This window comes from Chrysemys picta, chromosome 1, assembly GCF_011386835.1.
Source record: "Chrysemys picta bellii isolate R12L10 chromosome 1, ASM1138683v2, whole genome shotgun sequence".
Lineage (NCBI taxonomy): Eukaryota > Metazoa > Chordata > Testudines > Emydidae > Chrysemys > Chrysemys picta.
Genome location: NC_088791.1, coordinates 143332134 through 143351822, shown reverse-complemented (window position 1 = coordinate 143351822; position 19689 = coordinate 143332134). Strand labels below are relative to the sequence as shown.

Here is a 19689-nt window from a genome sequence, read left to right as displayed (position 1 = left end):
TGGAAAGTGAAAGGGATTTTAGCACTATAACATTATTCTGATTCCCTCCTCCCTTTCTCCAACTTTCTTTCCTTCCCTCACCCCAATCTCTCCTCTCCCTTCCTGGTGCTCAGGCCCAAAACTTCATTACCCACCTTGAGGGCCTGGAGGAACTGGTGCAGCTTACGACCCTGCATCTGCGTGACAACAGGCTTGAGACCCTGGATGGCTTCTCTAAGAGCATGAAGTGCCTGCAGTACCTCAATCTGCGGTGGGTCCTCCTCTGATCAACTTTGGCCCTGGAGACCCCTCTGGAGAGTACTGGGAACCCCCTGTGAGCAATGGGACTGCTCTCCTCAAAACATGTCAAGTTAGCTGCTTTGGAGACACTAGTCTTCACCAGCAGGTGGGGCTGGGTTGGTCTTCCCAGCCCACTGATCTCTACGGCCCAGGCCAAGCTACCTTGATGGGCCCCAGTGCTCTGATTCCTCAACCACTTTAGGATGCCACTCTTTGCACTGTGTTCCTTCAGAGAGATTGGCCCCTCCACATCCATCTCAGATCTCCCCTGCTGTACCTTATCCTCTTTGGTCCCTCTGCCCTCCCCCCTTCAGTACCCTGTTGATGACTGCAAATACCCTTTTCTCCTAGGTATTTGCTATACAGGGGAGGCAATGACACTGGCTAATCCAAAGGGCTGTCTGTACACAGAGGAGACACCTAAGGAAACCCAGAGAGGGGAAGGTCTTTCTTTTTGTCTCTCTCAGTTTGGGGAGCCCCAGGTGTTCAGGGCTGTTTGCTGATGAGTCCCTTTCAGTTGGTCATGTCTGTTCAGTCACTTTATTGTTATTTTCATTGGGGGATCTCAATAAATAGAGTTATTCTCTCTCCCTGTTTCCCCCCACCCTCCACCCCTCTGCAGGGGGAACGGGATTCTGAACCTTCAGGAGATGGCAAAGCTGCAGGTTCTGCCCATGCTGCGGGCACTGGTGCTGATGGACAATCCCTGTTCTGATGAAGGTGAATACCGGATGGAGGCTCTGGTGTTGCTTCCCCATCTTGAGCGTCTCGACAAGGATTTCTTTGAGGAAGATGAGCGGGCAGAGGCCGAGGAGACACGGCAGCGACGCCGGGATGAGGACCAGGTTAGAGCAGGGGAAGCGGGGTGGGGGGCCAGGGCGGAAAGAGACTCGGAAAGGAGAAAGACTAGAGATTTTCAGTCTGAGTGTCTTTTCTTTAGATTAAGGGGAAAAAAGAAAGCCTAAAGTAGAGCCTCAGGAGAGAGTACAGTATGTGAAACATCCTCTGAAACATGCTGCATCACATCTGCCATACAAAATGGCCTGAGAAGGGTCAGCACTGAGAAATCAGTCAGAACAATTATAGAGCCACCTACCCCAAAAGGAGGAAAGAAAGCAACATCTGGAACCATCCTTGTTAACCTCTCCCTTTTCTTTTTTCCCCTCAGGAAATGGAGGAATCTGCCCAAGGGGAAGTGACTGAGTGACCCTCCAGTTGCCCCTAGAGTCTCTCAGAACTCTGTGGGGCAGGAGTAGGTTGGCCAGGGAGCAGGACCAGTGTCTACAACTCCATGTATTTGGCCCTCAGAGACCTTTCCTTTGCCCACACTCTCTGTCTCTCCTGGGAGAAGTTGGTGTCAGACACCCCCCTGTGCTGACCAAGGGAATGCAGCTCTATTGCAGTCAGTGCAGCACAGGCTCTGCTCCTCACAGGCCCAAGGAGAAGGAGGGACAGTTAAGGTTTGTGCAGTTTGAATTGTGGAGCCTGAAGCTCCTGCAATATTTTCTGCTTTGAATAAAAAGAATTAATGAATCTGGAGTGAGTGAAGTTGATTATCCTGGGCCCCTTTCCTCTTCTCTCCTCTCCTCTCCTTTTGTGTCTGGCTCGCTCTCTCCATCCCCTACGTGCTGTTTGCAAAGCTTCTTCTAAATCCTGACTCATCGCAGCTCTGGGTCACATGCTGCTGTCTCGGCCCTATCAGGGGCGTCTCCATCCTGCTGCTGCTGCCGCCGTTGGCTTAGAGGACACATCATCTCCCCTTGAGGTCCTGCTCCTACATCCTTCCTCAGCTCCATCCTCCTCCTCCTTCCAGCAGCACTTTCTCAGTCTCTTGCTCATACCTGCCGTAGGAAGGTAAGTGTCCCCCTCACATCCAACATCCCCCTTGTGCATCTCTACACTCCCCATCCTGGGGGGCCCCCAGCACCCACCAGCATTTGGGTCCTTGGAGAAAGGGACCAGGCGGAGAGGCAAATAAACTAGCTAAACTCCCCTCACTTCCTCCTCCTGCTCTCCCCTCCCCCTGCATTCTCCCTCCTCTGCTTCTCTCCTTTCCTTCTTATTTTAATGTCATGCAATCCCCCCTGTCCTGCCCTTATCTGTGCTACATCACAAAGCTGCAGGATAACACAGCTGTGCCTCTCCATAGGGTATTTATTTGGGGAGGGCTCAACCACCAGAGGTAGGTTATGTTCCCAAGGGCACCCAAGGGAGATGCTGTGGCTTAGAGGCTTACTTGGGGGCAGCTGATTCCTGGTGTCTCTGAAAGAGTTTGGTGCTAGGAGGGGGACTAATCTGAAGTGCCGGTGAGCATCATTCATGTGGGAGGGAACCAAGAAGGACCAGCTTTGCTGAACCCTGGGATCAGGCTAGTTTCCTAGTCTAGCAGGGCGTTGGCAGCATCACAGAGCTGCCTCCCAAGGGGAGGGAGGGGAATTGCCTTGTGCGACATCACATAGTTCACAGCCCCATACCCCGCTGGGGGGGGCAGTGATGGGAAGAGATGGCAGCCAAGGAAGCACTAACTGCAGCAGCCACAGCACTGCAGCAGTGTGAGCTTCCTGGGAGCAGTGCCGAGCCTGGGGGAATTGCAGCAGTGCCAGCTGCCTTACAGCAGTGCCCTACCAGTGCATTGTTGTAGAGGACTGCAGCAGGCTTGAGGACTGGGGAGGAGGATTGGGCAGTCCTTGCCACTGCCTGGCTTGGCAAGTGGGGGATGGAGGGATGCAGCAGTGTTAGCTTCTACAACACCATGCCCTGGCAGTGTGAACTTCCTTGAAGCAGTGCCAACTTGGGGGAAGTACAGCAGTGCAAGCCTCCTGCCAACGTTGCCCATTCCACCAGCCACCAGTCCCTCTCCCAGCACTGTGTGGTTGCTCCTTGTGGAAGCTATCCAGGCTTCCTCTCCCAAGGGCCTTTGCACTCTTCAGCCTGACATCTGCCCTCTTCTTGAGCTGCGTATGAGTTCCAGGCTGTGGCTCTGTTCCAATCCCTTATCCCAGCTTATCCGTCTCTGACCTCCTTTCATGACAGCACTGCTGCAGCCAGTGAGTTCCAGTGCGGCTCTTCCTCCATCTGGGGCCCTGGAGGTGGAGAACTGGACAGTGAGAGAGAGAGAGAGAGAAGCAAGGAAGGAAGGGTACAGAGGGGAGAGGAAAGAGGAACAGAGAGAGTGATGGGGCCATGGGAATGCAGCATGGCTGAGGTCTAGTTCCTTTGGTGTCCTTGGGCCAGCTGCTCAGTGACCTTTGGAAGGATTGGGTAGAAGGGGAAAATTGACAGTCTGAAATGAAGCTGACAATGTTGCTGCTGAGGGGTTGGGAAATGTTTAGTCCAGTTCATGTGTCATCATCAGGAAACTCACACTTGTGGGGTCTGCCCCTCCTTGCCCTCTCCCTCCTTTATGCTGCCTGCTAGGGTACTGCCAGGGCACTACCATGGGGGAAGCGCCTGTGGGGTCTGACAGACTGCGTGAGAAATTCGGCTTGCAGAGCAGCTGCTAGGGCAGCTGATGGGGATGCCAGCCCAGATGGTGGCTGTGAAAGGAGTTGCAAGGGGGAGAACAGCCCTGCGTGGGTGAGATTTCCCAGCATTGGAGCACTGGCTGAGATTTCCCAGTACTGGAGATGTTTTCTGTAACAACATTGTGATTTCTAGACACCAGGAGAAGGGGCTTGAGACCAGCTCCTGCCCCCAGTATGGGCTGCTCCTGGTCTCCCCTCTGCTCCCTCCACCACATGCACTGCACACAGTCCCTGTTGAGGTGTAAATCTCTGCCCACCCCCACACCACTGTGCCTTGTACTGGGCATTTGTCCCCTGCGCAAAGGCTTTGCAGGGCTCACCAACTGAGAATTGAGTTTCCCTGGTCTCCGCTTCGGATTGGGTTTAATATCCCCACTCAGAACTGGTTACCCCTGATGGTGGGGAAGGCGGACTGAATCTGTGTGAGCAAGAGAGGAGGGGAGGGGTGATGAAGGAAAGAGGGAGGAAGCAATAAGGAGAGGCAGAGAAGGGAAGCGATAGGAACTGGGGGGATTCAAGGGGAAATGGCTTGGGGGGGGGGAATGGTGCATTGAATTCTGCCACCCCTGCCCTAAGGTACCACTCCCTAGAGCAGGGGTGGGCAAACTATGGCCCAGGGGCCACGTCTGGCCCTTTAGACATTTTAATCCGGCCCTCAAGCTCCTGCTGGGGAGCGGGGTTGGGGGCTTGCCCCGCTCCGTGCATGCCATGGCGCCACATGGCTCCTGGAAGCACCAGCATGTCCCCACTCCGTCTCCTACGTGTAGGGGCAGCAAGGGGGCTCCGCACGCTGACCCTGCCCCAATCGCCGTCCCCGCAGCTCCCATTGGCCAGCAACTGCAACCAATGGGAGCTGCAGGGGCGGCATCTATGGATGGGGCAGCGCGCAGAACTGCCTGGCCGCACCTCCATGTAGGAGCTGGAGAGGGGACATGCCGCTGCTTCCTGGAGCTGCTTGAGGTAAGTGCCGCCTGGAGCCTGAACCCCTGCCCCTTCCAGCACTCCAACCCCCTGCCCCAGCCCTGATCCCCCTCCCGCCCTCCGAACCCCTCGGTCCCACCCTCCTGCATCCCAGAGCCCGCACCGCCAGCTGGAACCCTTACCCTCCCACGCTCACCCCTGCCCCAGTCTGGAGCTCTCTCCCGCATGCTGAACTCTTCATTTCCGGCCCCACCCCATAGCCCGCGCCCCAACTCCCAATTTTGTGAGCATTCTTGGCCCGCCATACAATTTCCATACCCAGATGTGGCCCTCAGGCCAAAAAGTTTGCCCACCCCTACAGTTATTGCTAGGTACTTTGTCTGGCAGCCAATAGATGGGTGGCAGTTGGTTAGCTATGACTGAATCTTCAAACCTCCTCACCTCCCAACCCTCACAATACAAGAGACCTCCATCCTTCCCCTCCCACCACACTCATTAGCATGACTTACATATAGAACTAAAGATTTAAAAGCTGGGACCAGCCCCATACCCCTCTTTCCTCCCCCTGGGCTGCAAGACAAGAGCGTTCCTCTTAGTCCATTCTTGGGGCTCCTTAGCGCCCACTTTCCCTAATGCTGGGGCTCCAGGCCCTTCCCTCGGGGAGATGGCTCCCTGGGCTCACAAACCCCTCCGTGCTAGGGCCCTGATTCCTGTGTTCCTTTGCCTTGTATCAGTCTCACCCTTTCCTTCCCCTGCCCCCCTCATCCCCCCACCCCCGAGCAAAGGTGTGCAACCTGTGGACCTTAAGGCTTTGAAATGTGACCCTCAAAGGTGACCGTAGGATAGAACAGTGTATTGGAATTTTAATGGCAAAGGTGCTCCCTGAGCTGTGCCCTGCGCTTTAAAATTGCAGTGTTTGGATCAGCCCCACCACAAGAAACCAGGATCCAGAAGGAAGAGAGATTAGGCTTTCCCTGGCTGCTTGCCTACTGCCTTGCAGTGGATGGAAGAGAGGAGCTCTGGTTGCTCCATTGCCTATTTCCCTGCCAGGCTGTGGGTAACCCCGGGACAGCAGGATAGTGATGGGTGGCTCCCCTCCCCGATAGCCAGCCTAGGCAGCCCAAGCTGAGAACTACCAACCAATTACAGTGACTTGATTCTCTGTCCAAGTCTTGGTTAGAGCAGCCTGGGGGCTGGCCAGCTCCCAAAAGACCATATACCAGTGGAGATAGCTCTAGCATGCTCCAGCCATGCCCCTTCCCCCCATCCTGTCGTGCCTCCCCCCAGTGCCAGGGCCTCTGTGGAGGGAGATGTAGGTACCAGCTATGCCAATGCTACACCCACTGGGGCAGGGCAGTTCCCTTGTGCTGCCTGAGCATAAAAGGAGCAGAACATGGCAGAGATTGGTTGTGGCCCCCTGACCATTTTGCAATATTGTGTTCAGACTTCAGGCTGAAAAGGTTGGACAATGTTGAACTAAACAACCCCATCCCCTGAGGAATCACATCTTCGGGTATTTGCCAACAGTTCGCATGTCCTTCCCTTAGCCATGGCTTCCCGCAGCCAGGTGGGTTTAGCCTACCTGTGCCCAGAACCCAAACCCTGTGGCCCCAGAAGCGTTTCTCTGGCTTGTCTCCAATGTTGCATCTACACTTGGGACAGATTCCCAGCTCAGGTAGACACACACGTGCCAGCTCTGCTCAAGCTAGTGTGCTAAAAATAGCAGTGTGGCCATGGTAGCATGAGCAGTTGAGAGTGATGGCCCGGATTAGCCAGATCAAGTACAAATCTGCCCGGACCCTGAGGGTATGTACTTAGGTCAGCTAGCCTGTGCTGCTGCTCACCACTGCCCTTGCTACACCACTATTTTTAGTGCATCCGCTTGAGCATGTTTCTGTGAACTGGGAATCGCACCCCCAGCTCCAAGGGTACTCAGACATAGCCTAAGTTCCTTCCTGCCTGTCACTGTCTTTCTGGGAATGAAGGGCCCAGAGCTGAGCCCCATATCCCAGATAGGATGTGAGGCCTCTGCGATGGAGAAACTCAGAATTGAGCCTCTTTCCTTGCTTCTCCTCCCCCCACTGCCCATCTCCAACTCTTCTGCAGGAAAGATCAGGATCACCATGTCCATTGAAAAGATCCATGCCCGGGAGATCCTGGATTCCCGTGGGAATCCCACCGTTGAGGTGGATTTGTACACAGAAAAAGGTATGTGTGACAAGGTGGGAGGAGACTGCGCATGTCTGGACTGTCCAGCACTGGGAGGCAGTGGAATTAGTTCAGTCCTGTGGCAGCCAGCTAGGAAATAGCACCAACAATCTGGATAAGCTTTGTTTCTTCAGCAGCCAGGCATCTTCTCCTTGCAACACCTAGGACCTTGACCATTTAGGAGACCAAAGCCCTGAGGTAAGTGGGGAAATGGGATCCTGGGAGGAAGCACAAGCAGGAGAGCGCAAGAGGGGAGGACTCCTGTCTCATACTGAGAAAGAGGGACGATCGATGAGTTATCTTAAGTGCCTATACACAAATGCAAGAAGCTTGGGAAACAAGCAGGGAGAACTGGAAGTCCTGGCACAGTCAGGGAACTATGATGTGATTGGAATAACAGAGACTTGGTGGGATAACTCACATGACTGGAGTACTGTCATGGATTGATATAAACTGTTCAGGAAGGACAGGCAGGGCAGAAAAGGTGGGGGAGTTGCGTTGTATGTAAGAGAGGAGTATGACTGCTCAGAGCTCCGGTATGAAACTGCAGAAAAACCTGAGAGTCTCTGGATAAAGTTGAGAAGTGTGAGCAACAAGGGTGATGTCGTGGTCGGAGTCTGCTATAGACCACCAGACCAGGGGGATGAGGTGGACGAGGCTTTCTTCTGGCAACTAGCAGAAGTTGCTAGATCGCAGGCCCTGGTTCTCATGGGAGACTTTAATCACCCTGATATCTGCTGGGAGAGCAATACAGCGGTGCACAGACAATCCAGGAAGTTTTTGGAAAGTGTAGGGGACAATTTCCTGGTGCAAGTGCTGGAGGAACCAACTAGGGGCAGAGCTTTTCTTGACCTGCTGCTCAAAAACAGGGAAGAATTAGTAGGGGAAGCAAAAGTGGATGGGAACCTGGGAGGCAGTGACCATGAGATGGTCGAGTTCAGGATCCTGACACAAGGAAGAAAGGAGAGCAGCAGAATATGTACCCTGGACTTCAGAAAAGCAGACTTTTACTCCCTCAGGGAACAGATGGGCAGGATCCCCTGGGAGAATAACATGAAGGGCAAAGGGGTTCAGGAGAGCTGGCTGTACTTTAAAGAATCCTTATTGCGGTTGCAGGAACAAACCATCCCGATGTGTAGAAAGAATAGTAAATATGGCAGGCGACCAGCTTGGCTAAATAGTGAAATCCTTGCTAATCTTAAACGCAAAAAAGAAGCTTACAAGAAGTGGAAGATTGGACAAATGACCAGGGAGGAGTATAAAAATATTGCTCAGGCATGCAGGAGTGAAATCAGGAAGGCCAAATCACACTTGGAGTTGCAGCTAGAAAGAGATGTTAAGAGTAACAAGAAGGGTTTCTTCAGGTATGTTAGCAACAAGAAGAAAGTCAAGGAAAGTGTGGGCCCCTTACTGAATGAGGGAGGCAACCTAGTGACTGAGGATGTGGAAAAAGCTAATGTACTCAATGCTTTTTTTGCCTCTGTCTTCACGAACAAGGTCAGCTCCCAGACTGCTGCACTGGGCAGCACAATATGGGGAGAAGGTGACCAGCCCTCTGTGGAGAAAGAAGTGGTTCGGGACTATTTAGAAAAACTGGATGAGCACAAATCCATGGGGCCGGATGCGCTGCATCCGAGAGTGCTAAAGGAGTTGGCGGATGAGATTGCAGAGCCATTAGCCATTATTTTTGAAAACTCATGGCGATCGGGGGAGGTCCCGGATGACTGGAAAAAGGCTTATGTAGTGCCCATCTTTAAAAAAGGGAAGGAGGATCTGGGGAACTACAGGCCAGTCAGCCTCACCTCAGTCCCTGGAAAAATCATGGAGCAGGTCCTCAAGGAATCAATTATGAAACACTTAGAGGAGAGGAAAGTGATCAGGAACAGTCAGCATGGATTCACCAAGGGGAAGTCGTGCCTGACTAACCTAATTGCCTTCTATGATGAGATAACTGGCTCTGTGGATGAGGGGAAAGCAGTGGATGTGTTATTCCTTGACTTTAGCAAAGCTTTTGATACGGTCTCCCACAGTATTCTTGCCGCCAAGTTAAAGAAGTATGGGCTGGATGAATGGATTGTAAGGTGGATAGAAAGCTGGCTAGATCGTCGGGCTCAACGGGTAGTGATCAATGGCTCCATGTCTAGTTGGCAGCCGGTTTCAAGCGGAGTGCCCCAAGGGTCGGTCCTGGGGCCAGTTTTGTTTAATATCTTTATTAATGATCTGGAGGATGGTGTGGACTGCACTCTCAGCAAGTTTGCAGATGACACTAAACTGGGAGGCGTGGTAGATACACTGGAGGGTAGGGATTGGATACAGAGGGACCTAGACAAATTAGAGGATTGGGCCAAAAAAAACCTGTTGAGGTTCAACAAGGACAAGTGCAGAGTCTTGCACTTAGGATGGAAGAATCCCATGCACTGCTACAGACTAGGGACCGAATGGCTAGGTAGCAGTTCTGCAGAAAAGGACCTAGGGGTCACAGTGGACGAGAAGCTGGATATGAGTCAACAGTGTGCTCTTGTTGTCAAGAAGGCTAACGGCATTTTGTGCTGTATAAGTAGGGGCATTGCCAGCAGATCAAGGAACGTGATCGTTCCCCTTTATTCGACATTGGTGAGGCCTCATCTAGAATACTGTGTCCAGTTTTGGGCCCCACACTACAAGAAGGATGTGGAAAAATTGGAAAGAGTCCAGCGGAGGGCAACAAAAATGATTAGGGGTCTGGAGCACATGACTTATGAGGAGAGGCTGAGGAAACTGGGATTGAATGAGTGGGGATTTGATAGCAGCCTTCAACTACCTGAAGGGGGGTTCCAAAGAGGATGGAGCTCGGCTGTTCTCAGTGGTGGCAGATGACAGAACAAGGAGCAATGGTCTCAAGTTGCAGTGGGGGAGGTACAGGTTGGATATTAGGAAACACTATTTCACTAGGAGGGTGGTGAAGCACTGGAATGCGTTACCTAGGGAGGTGGTGGAGTCTCCTTCCTTGGAGATTTTTAAGGCCCGGCTTGACAAAGCCCTGGCTGGGATGATGTAGTTGGGAATTGGTCCTGCTTTGAGCAGGGGGTTGGACTAGATGACCTCTTGAGATCCCTTCCAACCCTGATATTCTATGATTCTATGATTCATTTAATTCCTGCTGGTGAATTTACAACTAAGAGAAGTTGGGTCCCAAAGTTGTAACCTTATCAAATGAGTGAATGCGTAAATGAGTTTGTGCTGATGAGTGTGTAGTGAGTGTGCATGTGTGTCTGTCACTGAGCTCCCAGAGAGGAGAAGGCACCTCCCATACAATTCATGTCCTCTGAGAGATCTTCTGTTAGCTGAGGCAGGAGAGGCCTGTGGTTTTGGAGCTGAAGGATCAGAGTTTGTGGCTGGATCCCTAGGTAGGGGTGTGTGATTTCTCTAGTGAATGTGTGCATGCTCTGCAGCATGAATATTCATTAACCTCCAGGAGGTTTACAGTCCAGTGTTGTACTAGTACATGAGCACCAGAGTGAGATACTCACTGGAAACTGAAATGAAACTGCTGATTTCTGTGTGTACATGATGGGTTGTGCGTCTGTGTATACAGTAACAGCTATCTGTCCCTGAGTATGTTAGTGCATGCTTGTGTGCCTCCATGTCTGTACAATGTCACAGAGTTGGGTTTCTCTGTCTAGTAGGTATTTATAGAGTCTAGCTGTATCTTCAGGCACCTGCATGGTCATCGGCCTTGCATGTTTATAGATTTATAATGTAGATTTATATGCAAACATGTGCAAGTACTCCTGTGTGTTCATATCTGTGCACGTATCCATGTGTATCTGTGTTTGTGTCAGGTTTCTGTCCGCTTCTAGAGCTGAATGTTTCATTCACTTCTTTATTCAATGAAATATCAAAAAAGGAGAAATTACCAGTCAGCCACCCTTCAAACTCAGACTCCCCTAGAAGGGGTGGAGACTAAGGTGTTTGAGTATGAGACTGAGGAGCAGACCTCCTGGGTTCTAGCTCTAGTTCTGAGATAGAGTAGGATCAGGGCCGGTGCAACCCATTAGGCAACCTAGGTGGTCGCCTAGAACACTAGCATTTGGGGGGCGGCATTTCGGGTCCTTCGGCGGTGACCGTGGCAGCCAGAGAGCTGCCGCATGGCTCCCCGGGCTGGGGGGAGCTGCTGCGGGTGAGGGGGGAGGGGGCGCCTCAGGGCGGAGTGGGGGAGCTGCTGCAGGGGGGGCGCCTCAGGGTGGGAGTGGGAAGCGGAGAGCTGCCGCAGGGCTTGGGGAAAGGGGGGGACGCAAGGTGGAAGTTTCGCCTAGGGCGCGAAACATCCTTGCACCCGCCCTGAGTAGGATATAGTGGGTGCACCACAGGGAGGAGCTGGCAGTCAGGACACCTGGGTTGTCTACGTAGCTCTGCAACTGTCTCACTGTGTGACCTTGGGTGAGTCCTTTCCCCTCCTTGCGACACAGTTTCCCCACCTAGACTGTGGGGTAATGCCACTATCCAAATAGCTTGTGGGCTGTAAGTTACATTCAGGAGGATAGGCAAACAAGGGGTGCGCAGGGGCTTAGAAGTTTCCCTTTTTCTTCCTTCTTTGCTCTCTTTTCACACCTATGTTTTGCTTTTTCTCAGGCATGTTCCGTGCTGCAGTCCCTAGCGGTGCTTCCACTGGCATCTACGAAGCTCTGGAGCTGCGAGACAATGACAAGTTCAGATTCCTTGGAAAAGGTGGGGACATTTCAGCTCCTGCTCACCCTCACTGAACAGTCTCAGGCAACTTCGTAGCCCCAGTGCTGTGTGTGTGTGCATGTGTGTCCATTCCTCTCAGGGCCTGATTCTGTATTCAGCACTCCCGGTTTTGTGCTGGTATAATTCCACTGACCTCAGTGGAGTCACACGAATATAAAGCTGGTGTGACTGAGTGGAGAATTAGGCTTTGAATCTCTGTCTCTTTCTTTGTCTCACTCGCTGTCTCTGTCTCTTCCCTTCTCTAGGGGTCCTGCAGGCCATGGATCATATCAACAGCACTATCGCCCCAGCTCTCCTGGGCTCTGTAAGGATTTCCCTTTAATCTGCTTTCTGGGAGGTTTATTTTACTCTCTTGCTTTCTAATCTCTTTCTGCCTCTGTCTCTCTCTTCATTTTACCAACTGGGTTGGCACATTGCTGCTCCCTATGACTCCAGGCACACACTCTCACAGGCCCCTGTGTGTGTGTGTGTGTGTGTGTGCAATTGACAGGTCTCTGCTCCACTGGTGGGTGGGGCTTTATTCCATATGGCCCTCCCCCATACTCCAATTACCATCTGATCTGGCACCTCTCCAGCTGCCCCTCATTGTAAGGCTCGCTCCCTCTTTCACACATGCACCTCTTGGAGCACTGCTCATTCCTCATCCAAATCCTCCATTCCTATTCCCATTAGTCTCATCCTCCCCCCCGGCCAGCCTGGCATTCACAATGCTCTGGCCTATGGATTTTGTTTGTGCAGTATCTTGAATTTCCCATGACGTGTTCCATGGCCTCATCAGGCAGTGACAGTGCTTTATGGCTGTAGGGCAGCCACTGTCCAAGTTTACTCAGGATCATCCCTTTTTTGAGGTAGCTGGCCTGGGACAGGGCCGGCTTTAGGCCAATTCAGCCGATTCCCCTAAGAGAGCTCCGCGCCCTTGCCACCGCTGGTACGCCATACTGGGGCAGCCCGGCTTCCCCAGGGGGCAATTTAAAGGGCTGGAGCCCCAGGCTCTTTAAATAGCCGAGGGAGGCTCCCTCGGCTATTTAAAGGGCCAGGGCGGTAGAAGCGGGGGAGCCCTGGGCCCTTTAAATAGCCCCCAGAGCCCTGGGGTAGCGGGTGGCTCCGGCAGCTATTTAAAGGGCCGGGGCTCCAGCTGCCTCTGCTGCCCCAGTCCTTTAAATAGCTGCAGGAGCCCCGCTGCTTCCCCAGGGCTCCGGCAGCTATTTAAAGGGCCAGGGCGGTAGAAGCAGGAGAGCCCCTGCTCTGCCCGCAGCCAGCCCCTGTCTCCAGCCAACCCCGCACCCTCTGCCCGCAGCCAGTGCCTGCTGCACCCCCTTCCTGCACCAGCCCCGCACCCCCTGCCCTGCCCACAGACAGCCCATCTCCAGCCAGCCCCGCACCCCCTGCCCGCACCAGCCCCGCACCCCCTACCCTGCCCGCAGACAGCCCCTGTTTCCAGCCAGCCCCGCACCCGCTGCCCGCTGCCAGCCCCTGCTGCACCCCCTGCCCGCAGCCAGCCCCTGCCTGCACCAGCCCTGCACCCCTGCCCTGCCCGCAGCCAGCCCCTGTCTCCAGCCAGCCCCGCACTCCCTGCCCGCAGCCAGCCCCTGCTGCACCCCCTGCCCTGCCTCCAGCCCCGCACACCCTGCCCTGCCCGCACCAGCCCGTCTCCAGCCAGCCCCGCACCTCCTGCCCTGCCTGCAGCCAGCCCCGCACCCCTTGCCCTGCCTCCAGCCAGACCCTACCTCCAGTCAGCCCCTGCCCTGCCCCTGCCCTGCCTCCAGCCGGCAATGTACGTAATATCTAATTTTGTTTTTATTTATATAGTTATGGAAAGTAAATAATACATGGAAGAAATGAAAGAGGGTTTTTTTACGTGTTTTTTTTTTTTTTTTAGTCATCCCTGCCAGGGCCCTGCCGAAAATGTTTGAATTGGGCCCCGCACTTCCTAAAGCCGGCCCTGTAAGAGGGCTCAATACACACTGCCAGCTGGCCATTTTTATGGGCTCAGGATCTCCCCGGATGTCCTATTTTTTTGTACCTTGGAGGTGAAAAAACCTACATGGCCCAGCCAGAGCCAGTTCCTCACAACCAGAGCAGAAGTGTGATGTATACTGAATCCATGTGCTACAGAAGTACTATACAGTTACACACACAGCCCTCCCTTAGCTGAGCTTCTTTCCACACCTTCCCTTCTTAGCAGATGTGTCTTCTTGCAGGGCCTCTCTGTTGTGGATCAAGAGAAGATAGACAACCTCATGCTAGAGATGGATGGGACAGAAAATAAATGTAATTCCACTCTCCTTTGGCATGGGAAATAGAAATGTAGAGGTGTGTGAGGTGATACTGCAGGTCAGGACTGAGGGGCATTGGCAGAGCTGTGTGGGGAGCCCAGCACTGGAATAGTTGGGGGCTGTAGGGCAGGACTGAGGGGCATTGGCATAGCTGTGTGGGGAGCCCAGCACTGGAATAGCAGGGGGCTGCAGGGCAGGACTGAGGGACATTGGCAGGGCTGTGTGGAGAGCCTAGCACTGGAATAGCAGGGGGCTGCAGGGCAGGACTGAGGGGCATTGGCAGAGCTGTGTGGGGAGCCCAGCACTGGAATAGCAGGGGGTTGCATGGCAGACCTGAGGATGTTCGGAAAATTCATTCCTCCCTGATTTTGGAATGTCCACAGCTAAATTTGGAGCCAATGCCATCCTGGGGGTCTCTCTGGCTGTGTGCAAGGCAGGTGCTGCGGAGAAGGATGTGCCCCTGTATCGACACATCGCTGACTTGGCTGGGAACTCCGACCTCATCCTGCCAGTGCCCGTAAGAACCTTCTATCCCTGGCTTCAAAGTCGACTTGCAAACACACTTAGAGAACTGGGGAGGCAGGGAGGGGAGGCCGGGAATGTGGGAACATAGGGACTTTAAGCACCCACTCAGCAGAGGGCCCCTCCAGTACCGGGCTGGGATATTGACAGTTTCACCCCTGCTTCTTTCTGGACTTTTCCAGGCCTTCAATGTGATCAACGGAGGCTCCCACGCAGGGAACAAGCTGGCCATGCAGGAGTTCATGATTCTGCCCGTGGGGGCTGAAAACTTCCGGGATGCCATGCGCATTGGAGCCGAGGTCTACCACAACCTCAAGAGCGTCATCAAGGAAAAGTATGGGAAGGATGCCACCAATGTGGGTGATGAGGGCGGCTTTGCCCCCAACATCCTGGAGAACAGCGAAGGTGAGAGACATCAAGGGAGCAAAGCCCGTATGCTGAGGCTCAGGGCAGGCTCACAATTCCCCACTCCATCGATTCTCCAGGACACTTGATTCCTAGTTCCCCAGGTGCTGAGCCCCTGGCCTGTCCCTGGGTGCAGCAGCTCCCCAGGCTCACAGATCCCTCAGCCTCGGAAGACAGCTCCTAAGCGCCTTTCCCTTGGCTTAATCTCTCCCCATTCCCAGTCCCCCTAAACAACACCTTCCCTCAGGGGCTTACACCCCTCACACACTAGCAGACAATTCTCATGTCCTTCCCTCTCGGTTGTGGCGTTGCTCAGCTGGGCTTTGCTCTTTGAATCAGTCCCCAGAACTTCACCCCTCCCAGCTCCCACAGCTTGTCACTCTCTTTCTGGGATTGAGGAGCCCATAGCTGGGCTCAGCATGCCAGGTGGGGTCTCCCCACAGCCACACAGAGAGGGACTATCTCCTTTCTGCTCTGGAACATGAGACCTTGGGATATTCAGCCCCAACTTACATACCCACCCCATGCTCTGTCCCACTGTAAACTCCTGGATAGTCTGCTGTCCCCCTCTCCCCAGGCAGGGTCTTACGAGAGAGAGACCATTCCTTCCTGACTGCCCTCAGTTGTCCTGCCCCTCAGGCAGTTGAATATCTGGGGTTTGGGAGGAGTTTTTCCAAAACAGATGGCTGAATCTCATTCTGTCTCTCTCCCCATCCCAGCTCTGGAACTTCTCAAGGAAGCCATCGACAAAGCCAGCTACACTGAGAAGATTGTCATTGGCATGGATGTGGCAGCATCTGAGTTCTACCGCGATGGCAAATACGATTTGGACTTCAAATCCCCCGATGACCCCAGCCGCTACATCTCTGCCGACGAGCTGGGTGACCTCTACCAAAGCTTTGTTCGCGATTACCCAGGTGAACTGCTGTGCTTTGTGAATCTTAGGGTACGTCTATACCCAGCCGCTAGTTCGGCGGCTGGCAATCGAACTTCTGGGTTCGACTTATCGCGTCTTGTCTGGACGCGATAAGTCGAACCCGGAAGTGCTCGCCGTCGACTGCGGTACTCCAGCTCGGCGAGAGGAGTACTGCGGAGTCGACGGGGGAGCCTGCCTGCCGCGTGTGGACCGAGGTAAGTTCGAACTAAGGTACTTCGAACTTCAGCTACGTTATTCACGTAGCTGAAGTTGCGTACCTTAGTTCGATTTGGGGGTTTAGTGTAGACCAAGCCTTAGTGCTCATGTCCCGGGATGTGGCCCTACCATGCTTGTGGATTGGGAAGAGGGGCAGCTTTAACTCACCCATCTTCCCTGTCTCTGCAGTGGTCTCCATTGAGGATCCTTTTGATCAGGATGATTGGGAGGCCTGGTCCAAGTTCACAGCCAATGTGGGGATTCAGATTGTGGGGGATGACCTGACAGTGACCAACCCCAAGCGCATCGAGCGAGCTGTTGAGGAAAAAGCCTGCAACTGCCTCCTGCTCAAAGTCAACCAGATTGGATCAGTTACCGAAGCCATTCAAGCGTGAGTCTAGCCAGCCACCTGCTCCCAGCACCAATCTAACTACAGTACTTTCTACACTGATTAGTCAAATCGGGGCAGTTTTTGTGTATAGACAAAGCCTTGGTCCCCATCACCGGGGTAAAAGCCCCCAGGACCATCACTGGGTATTGGGGGTGTCAGGGTCCCATCCCCAGAAGGTGGAGGCCCAAGAAGGATGATCCACTTACTTAATTTCTCTCTGCAGCTGTAAGTTGGCCCAGGAGAATGGCTGGGGAGTGATGGTGAGTCACCGATCTGGGGAGACTGAAGACACCTTCATTGCTGACCTGGTTGTGGGCCTGTGTACTGGGCAGGTAAGTGTCAGCTAAGCTGAAATCCAGGCCATGGAGAGCTTGAGGGAGGTGAAGACTGGCACTGAATTAACATAGAGCATGAATCCCGCTCCTACCTCTCAGAGCACCTTCAGGGTCCCATGCGGGAAGGCTGGTGTGTGTGTGTGGGGGTCTCACACTGTGCTTTGTGGTGAATATTTTACAGATAAAGACAGGAGCCCCCTGCAGGTCTGAGCGACTGGCCAAATACAACCAGCTCATGAGGTGAGTGGCTGAGAATGCAAAGGCGGGAATGTGTCTCCGGCTCCACTAGGGGACAGACTCACTGGAGAGGGAAGAACTGACAGTGCAGGGAGAGAGGGAGTCTCCAGGAGTAAAGATGCCAGCATGGGCATGTCTCCCTGGTACCAAGAAGGATCCCAGACCTGAGTGCAGTACCGTAGGTTCAGTCACCCCAGACCTGACTTGTCTCTCCCTGCTCCAAGACATGATGCCTCTGTCAATGCAGTCACCACACTTACAGTGGCCTGTTTTCCTGCTCTGCCCCATTCCAAACTCCTGTATGACTTGGTGTGTTGCACTTGCTCCCCATGTCTAGGACAGTTCCTCGTGTTGAGGCTCTGAGTTGCACTACCTCTCTTTCTTTCTCTGGCAGGATTGAGGAAGAGCTTGGGGATGAAGCTCGCTTCGCTGGACACAACTTTCGTAACCCAAGTGTCCTTTGAACACTGCCCATGGCACACTGCAACTCCCCAGCCAATTCCCAATGCACAGACTCTGAAGCCACCTTTCCCGCACCATCCCCCCCCCTCCCCCCCTCCCCCCACACACCTCTCTCGCTTTTTTCCACTCCACCAGCTGGTCTCCTCTTTCCTCAAATCCCTGAGTGCAGGTCTCCCTAGCTGGAATTACCCAAGGGAAAGATAAGAATGAGGCTTCCCTTTGTCACCTGCTGAGGGGTATTGTGAGCGTGTCTGATTGTGCGCCGTTTGTATTTTCTCTTGGTGTGTGGGTATGTTCCAGTCATTCTGTTTGGGTATTAGATTGCACGAGCATATTTGCTAGTGTTTTTGTTGTGTGTGTGGTGAGCAGATGTGTGTCTGAGTTTGTGTGGTGTCAGGTTGTGTGCTTTCCCTTTGTGTGCTGTGCTGGTTAGTGTGAGTCTGTGTGTATAGTTGTGTTTGACTCTGTGTGTTGTCAGTGGCTGTTTGCTGGGTGGGTGTGTCTTTGTGTCAGTGTGTTTTGTGTGTCTCTGCTGATCTTCAAATGTCCTTTTGTCCCAGGTGTGTCTATGTTGAAGTGTGCTGGAATCTGTGTGGTTGACTTTGAGTGTTGTGTTGAGCTGTGTTTGTCTGCACTTACCATTGAGTTTTACTGCTATGTGTCACTTGGTATGTGTGTGCATGTTATGAATCTCTGGGTCATTTGTTCCGTGAAGTTTTGTGGGTCAGTGCATTGTGGTATGTGGGTGTGGAAAAGCGCGCGCACACACACACATACACATATCCTTGGCTGCTTCCCTGGATCTCATTCTTGCTGTCTCCCTCTCTGTATCTCTCTCTCTCCTTCACCCCCTGTTCCTATCCATCACATCTGCTTTGTCCTCTGGACAAACCATCCACAACTGAGCAAAAGAGACAAAACAAAACTCTAAACTCAATTAAAATCTATTTCACACCTGAGTCTCCTGGCTGAGCCTGAAATTTCTCTCTGTGTGTTACTTCCTGGGAGACAGGAACATACAGGGGCCATGATAACAGTCTTCAAGTATGTGAAAGGTTGTTCTAAAGAGGAGGGTGATAAACTATTCTTTTCCACTGGAGACAGGACAAGAAGCAATTAACTTAAATTGCAGCAAGCAAGATTTAGGTTAGACATTAGGAAAAACTTCCTAACTGTAGGGGTAGTTAAGCACTAGAACCAGGGCCGGCTTTAGGAAGTACAGGGCCCAATTCGACGGGGCCCCGGCAGGGATGACTTACCCGGCGGCGCTCCGGGTCTTCGCTCCGGGTCTTCCGCAGCACTGAAGGACCTGCCAACGAAGACCCGGTAGGGAACCACCCAGTGAGTACATCCCCCCCACATCCGACACCCACCCATGTCCTGCCCCCGACTGCCCCCCTCAGAAACCGCAACCCATCAACCCCCCCTGCTCCTTGTTCCCTGACCACTCCTTCCCAAGACCCCCCCACACTAATTGCCCCCCAGGACCCCCCCCAACTCGCCCTGCTCCCTGTCCCCTGACTGCCCCGACCCCATCCACCACTACCCCGACAGACCCCTGGAACTCCCACGCCTACCGAACCCCCCCCTTCCCCATCCCCTGACTGCCACCCCCCCAGAACCTCTGCCCGATCCAACCCCCCCCCCCCCCATCCACTCCCTGTCCCCAGGACTCCCTGCCCCTGCCTTATCCAACCCTCTCCCAGCCCCGGCCTCTTAACATGCTTCTTACCCCCGCTGGAGCCACGCCAGGGCCGGGGCTGGGGCCGGAGCTGGGCCCAGGGCCACACCGCCCTGCTGGAGTCAGGCCAGGGCTGGGGCCCAGGCCGGAGCCACACCATCCGGCCAGAGTCAGGGCCGGGGCCGGGCCGGAGCCACGCCGCCCGGCCAGAGTCGGGGCCAGGACCGGGCCGGAGCCGGACTGGGCCACGCCTCCCTGGAGCCCTCCTCGCGCCCTCCCGCCCCAGCTTACCTGCCACTGCTTGTTTCCAGGCTTCCCGTGCGAACATCTGATTCGCGGGAAGCAGGGGAGGGGGAGGAGAAGGGGGACAGAGTGTTCAGGGGAGGAGGGGGAGGTGAGCTGGGGCCGGGGGCGGGGCAGACAGCTGCCTGAGCTTGGGAATCGGCTCCCAACTCACAACTGGTCGCGGGGCCTGATTCGGGGGAATCGGCCTAAAGCTGGCCCTGACTGGAACAAATTACCTTGACAGGTTGTGTAATCTCTGTCATTAGAGGTTTTTAAGAACAGGTTAGACAAACACCTGTCAGG

At 53.9% G+C, this 19689-nt stretch overlaps 2 protein-coding genes and 1 long non-coding RNA gene across 12 annotated transcripts in view; 2 read left to right on the top strand and 1 right to left on the bottom strand.

Annotated features, from left to right (window-relative positions):
- The window catches only part of LRRC23 (leucine rich repeat containing 23), a 27384-nt gene extending 25572 nt beyond the window's left edge, over positions 1-1812 (top strand). For all 7 annotated transcript variants that reach the window (XM_024112513.3, XM_024112514.3, XM_042855059.2 and 4 more), the window contains 3 exons: positions 114-250; positions 902-1124; positions 1448-1812. In XM_024112513.3, coding sequence (XP_023968281.1) covers positions 114-250; positions 902-1124; positions 1448-1486 — 399 coding nt within the window. In that variant the 3' untranslated portion in view covers positions 1487-1812. The remainder of the gene's footprint in view (positions 1-113; positions 251-901; positions 1125-1447) is intronic.
- The window catches only part of LOC135976495 (uncharacterized), a 25600-nt gene extending 5911 nt beyond the window's left edge, over positions 1-19689 (bottom strand). The window contains exons 1-2 of the long non-coding RNA XR_010593651.1: positions 19393-19689; positions 18680-18729 (exon numbers count right to left, since the gene is read on the bottom strand). This is a non-coding gene — a long non-coding RNA (uncharacterized LOC135976495). The remainder of the gene's footprint in view (positions 1-18679; positions 18730-19392) is intronic.
- ENO2 (enolase 2) lies at positions 1928-18379 on the top strand. 4 transcript variants are annotated; one of them, XM_005312011.5, is made up of 12 exons: positions 1928-2133; positions 6831-6932; positions 11544-11639; positions 11906-11964; positions 13862-13931; positions 14320-14453; positions 14641-14863; positions 15583-15780; positions 16185-16386; positions 16610-16718; positions 16903-16961; positions 17353-18379. In XM_005312011.5, exons 2-12 carry the CDS (start codon positions 6848-6850, stop codon positions 17420-17422), a joined length of 1305 nt encoding a protein of 434 aa, XP_005312068.2. In that variant the 5' UTR covers positions 1928-2133; positions 6831-6847; the 3' UTR covers positions 17423-18379. The 4 variants fall into 4 exon arrangements, with proteins under 4 accessions (XP_005312068.2, XP_042710991.1, XP_065428444.1 ...); XM_065572372.1 differs by lacking the exons at positions 1928-2133; positions 6831-6932 and adding an exon at positions 6969-7130; XM_042855057.2 differs by lacking the exons at positions 11906-11964; positions 13862-13931 and having other exon boundaries at positions 1978-2133.